The sequence below is a fragment of the Myotis lucifugus genome, unplaced genomic scaffold, assembly GCF_000147115.1.
Source record: "Myotis lucifugus unplaced genomic scaffold, Myoluc2.0 scaffold_260, whole genome shotgun sequence".
Lineage (NCBI taxonomy): Eukaryota > Metazoa > Chordata > Mammalia > Chiroptera > Vespertilionidae > Myotis > Myotis lucifugus.
This window is the reverse complement of record NW_005871308.1, coordinates 1,375,180-1,378,821: the sequence shown is the minus strand read 5'-3', so window position 1 is coordinate 1,378,821 and position 3,642 is coordinate 1,375,180. Positions and strand designations below refer to the sequence as shown.

The window sequence follows — 3,642 nt, the reverse complement described above, 5'->3', positions numbered from 1 at the left end:
TGAGTGTGGCTCTTCCACAAAATAGCATGTGCGGGCGCGCATGTACAGTGCGATTGAAACTTCATGGCCCATGCACAGAAGTCGGTATTTTGTGGAAGAGCCACACTCAAGGGGCCAAAGAGCCGCATGTGGCTTGCGAGCCGCGGTTTGCTGACCACTGGTCTAGAAGAATGTCTGGCACATAGATGCTCAATTAATGTTAGCTAATTCTTTTCTCTGTCACCTAGTGACCAAGGCACTTTTTGTGCTGCACATTATCCACCCAGGGCTTTTTATCTGTAACCTTATTCTGGACTTTTACCTGTAACCTTATTCTGGACTTCAGTCCCTTTATCCGTAAAATGCCAAGAACTGGGCTGATGGATATCCAAGAGCCTGTCATCTCTGAGAGTCCCATCTCACGCAGGCCCCCTCTGACAACTGCTCAATGAAATTGAGTTAGTATAGTTTCCCTGTTGATTACCCCAGATGTGGAACCCAGAAGGGAAAGCAGGTAAAGGGATTGACAGGCAGATACTTAAGCTTAAAAGAGGAAGTCATCCTCAACTCCTCTCCTTCATTCTCACAGCCAGCCAGGTTCCAACCTCTGTTCGTCCATTTAACACATTCATTAAGTGCCAGGCACTGTTCTAAGCACTGGGGCTAAAGTTATGAACACTTTGTGAACACCCACACTCATTGCCTCCAGGGTGCCTTCATTCTCATCTGTAGGATCTCTCCAGCCTGTCCTCTCTTCCCCATCGCCATTACCAGAACCTGATCCAAGCCTCATATTTCTAAGGCCTGAGCACTGCAACACATTCCCATTGCTCTCCCTGCTTTAGGCTCCCCGCTTCCGCACCAGCTGCCAGAGGAACTTGTCTAACATGCAAATTCTGCCTTGTCATTCCAAGGGTTAATGTCTCTGGACTCCTATAGCTCCCCACAAGCTACCGGGCAAAGTGCAAGCTCCTTGCTGGTTATTTATGATCCTTCATGAGCTGCCTCTACTGGCTTCTCTTGACTTAGCTCTCTCCACACCCTCCTTCCACCAAATGACCTGCTCTTCCCTCTAACTGCCTCTCCTTGTTGCCTGCCTGGGAAAACTCATTCAAGCTTGAAGTTTCAGCTTAAATATCACCTCCTACACAAAGCCTTCTCTGAGTCGTGTACCTGGTACAGGGTGGCATGAGTTTAGGAAGCATTACAGCAAAACTCAAGAGCTCAGATTTTGGAAGAGACTAGCTAATCCTGTCTAATCCTGGCTCGTAGTTTACCAGCAAGGCCCTGACCCTCTCTCAACCTCAGTTTCTTCATTTGTAAAACAGAGACATTGATAATACCTCGTAAGGTGGTAGTAAAGAAAGTGACATAATGTGCGAAAAGTTCTTAGAGCAGTGTCTAACACACAAGTCAACAGTGAAGTTATGAGCCCTCTTGTACAGAAGGAGGAAACATTTCTGAGCTCCTATTATGTGCTGAGCCCTTTCATATGTGTTATCTCATTAATTCTCACAGCTCCACAAGGAAGATATTATTTATATATAGAAGTCGACAAAACCAAGGTTCAGAGAGGTAAGGTGGTTTGCCCAAAGTCACACAGCCAGGGAGCAGCAAAGATAGGTTTCAAATGCAAGACGCTGTGTAGCTTCAAAGTCCATGTGCTTTGCTGTTATTACTATTATTAGCCCTCCTACAAATACCAATAATAATTATAAAATACGTTATTCTTGCCCTGACCGGTTTGGCTCAGTGGATAGAGCGTCAGCCTGTGGACTGAAGGGTCCCAGGTTCAATTCCGGTCAAGGGCATGTATCTTGGTTGCGGGCACATCCCCAGTGGGGGTTGTGCAGGAGGCAGCTGATGGATGTTTCTAACTCTCTATCCCTCTCCCTTCCTCTCTGTAAAAAATCAATTAAATATATTTTTTTTAAAATATGTTATTCTTGTTAGTTGAAGGCTTGGAGATAAATTTCCCCTTGCTTATAGAATAAACTTTAAACCCCTGAGCCAGACATTCAGGGCTCTATAATTGTGTTTTTCTTCCCTCCATACCCCACTTTGAATCCAAAGCCAGCCTCCTTCCTGGCACCCCCGCCCCCCGCCCCATGGTCATGCTCCATGGTAAAATGATGATAGAAGGGAAGCCCATCCCCCATTCCTGCAGAGACAAGATGTTAGTCTGAAAGGAAGCAAGTAATAGTGTTGGGTGGACACCTAAGCCACAGCACCTGGTGGCTCAAATTTGCATGTTCTGTGGCTGAGCCTCTGCTCTATATAAACTCTTCTTTACAAATCTGCCTGGCTGATTTCCTGGTCTAAACAAATTCTGCCCTCAAGGCCACTAATCTCTCCCTGCTACGCCAAAGCTAGGTCATTTTCTCAGCTGTGGTGGGGAACAGAGCCAGGTTCAAGGGCAGGAGGGCTCATATGTCAGACTTCCCTGGGTTTCTGGCTGTGGCCGGCAGAGAGGGAAGATGGGCTTCTAGAAGCTGTTGACCCAGCCAACTTGAAAAGGATTCTGCATCAGAATCACAACCCACCCTGTGCAGCCCTGCCCACAGCCAGGAGGACAAAGGGGCCCTGCTGGAGTTAAAACTCAGGTCCAGTCCTGACCGGTTTGGCTCAGTGGATAGAGCGCCGGCCTGCGGACTGAAGGGTCCCAGGTTTGATTCCGGTCAAGGGCATGTACCTTGGTTGTGGGCACATCCCCAGTAGGGAGTGTGCAGGAAGCAGCTGATCGATGTTTCTCTCTCATCGATGTTTCTCTCTATCCCTCTCCCTTCCTCTCTGTAAAAAATCAATAAAATATATTTAAAAACACACACACACACACACACACACACACAAAACCTCAGGTCCAGAAATAGGAAACGTGAAAAGCAAACACCATGGTTGGCTGGGGGCCTGGAGGCACTGTGGCCAGATGACAGCCCACATGAGAGGGCACAGAAACGGGGGTGAGAGTCCAGAGTGTGGAAAGTCAACTGGTAGTGGGTAGATTAGTAACCAGCCAGCCCCCCAACAGAGCCTGGGTCTTACCTACCTGGACAGGCCCTGGCAACTTCCTGCAGGAACATCCTGGTGTGTGAACCAAAGGGTAGCTGGAATGTGAGGCTGAGCTCCGCTGTGTCCAGCTGGACGGTCACATCTGAGCCTGCACAAAGGAGGCCGGAAATGAATCCTTGACCTTCAGGAGCTAAGGATGGGTGCATCTTAAGGCTAGAATCCCCAGAATGGAGAATCAGCAGTACAAGCTCCTGAAGTCCTTTCAGCCCTTCAGGAATTGCCCGGCCAGCATGTTCAGTGGTTGGTGCCGACTCATGAACCAGGAGGTCAGGGTTGGATTCCCCATCAGGGCATAAGCCCGGGTTGTGGGCATGCAGGAGGCAGCCGATCAATGATTCTCTCTCATCATTGATATTTCTCTCTCTCCCTCTCCCTTCCTCTCTCTGAAATCAATATAAAAATATATATTTTTAAAACATAAATTCTAGAAAGGCTGTGCTTGATCAGTAAGGGGACTTTCCATACACTCAGCTCCAAATTAACATCATCCTCAATCTACAGAGGGCATGGACCAAGGCTTCTAAAAAGTCATCGAGCTTCCCACAGCAGTGCTACACGGAAGCTGAAGAGACAAGTCCATCCCCCAGCAAGTGG

The 3,642-nt window shown here is 48.0% G+C and overlaps 1 protein-coding gene across 1 annotated transcript in view; it reads right to left on the bottom strand.

Annotated features, from left to right (window-relative positions):
* INPP5B (inositol polyphosphate-5-phosphatase B) overlaps positions 1-3,642 on the bottom strand; it is a 52,798-nt gene that overhangs the window by 46,580 nt on the left and 2,576 nt on the right. Inside the window, 1 exon segment of the mRNA XM_014464675.2 lies at positions 3,026-3,136. Within this exon segment, the coding sequence (XP_014320161.2) occupies positions 3,026-3,136 (111 nt within the window).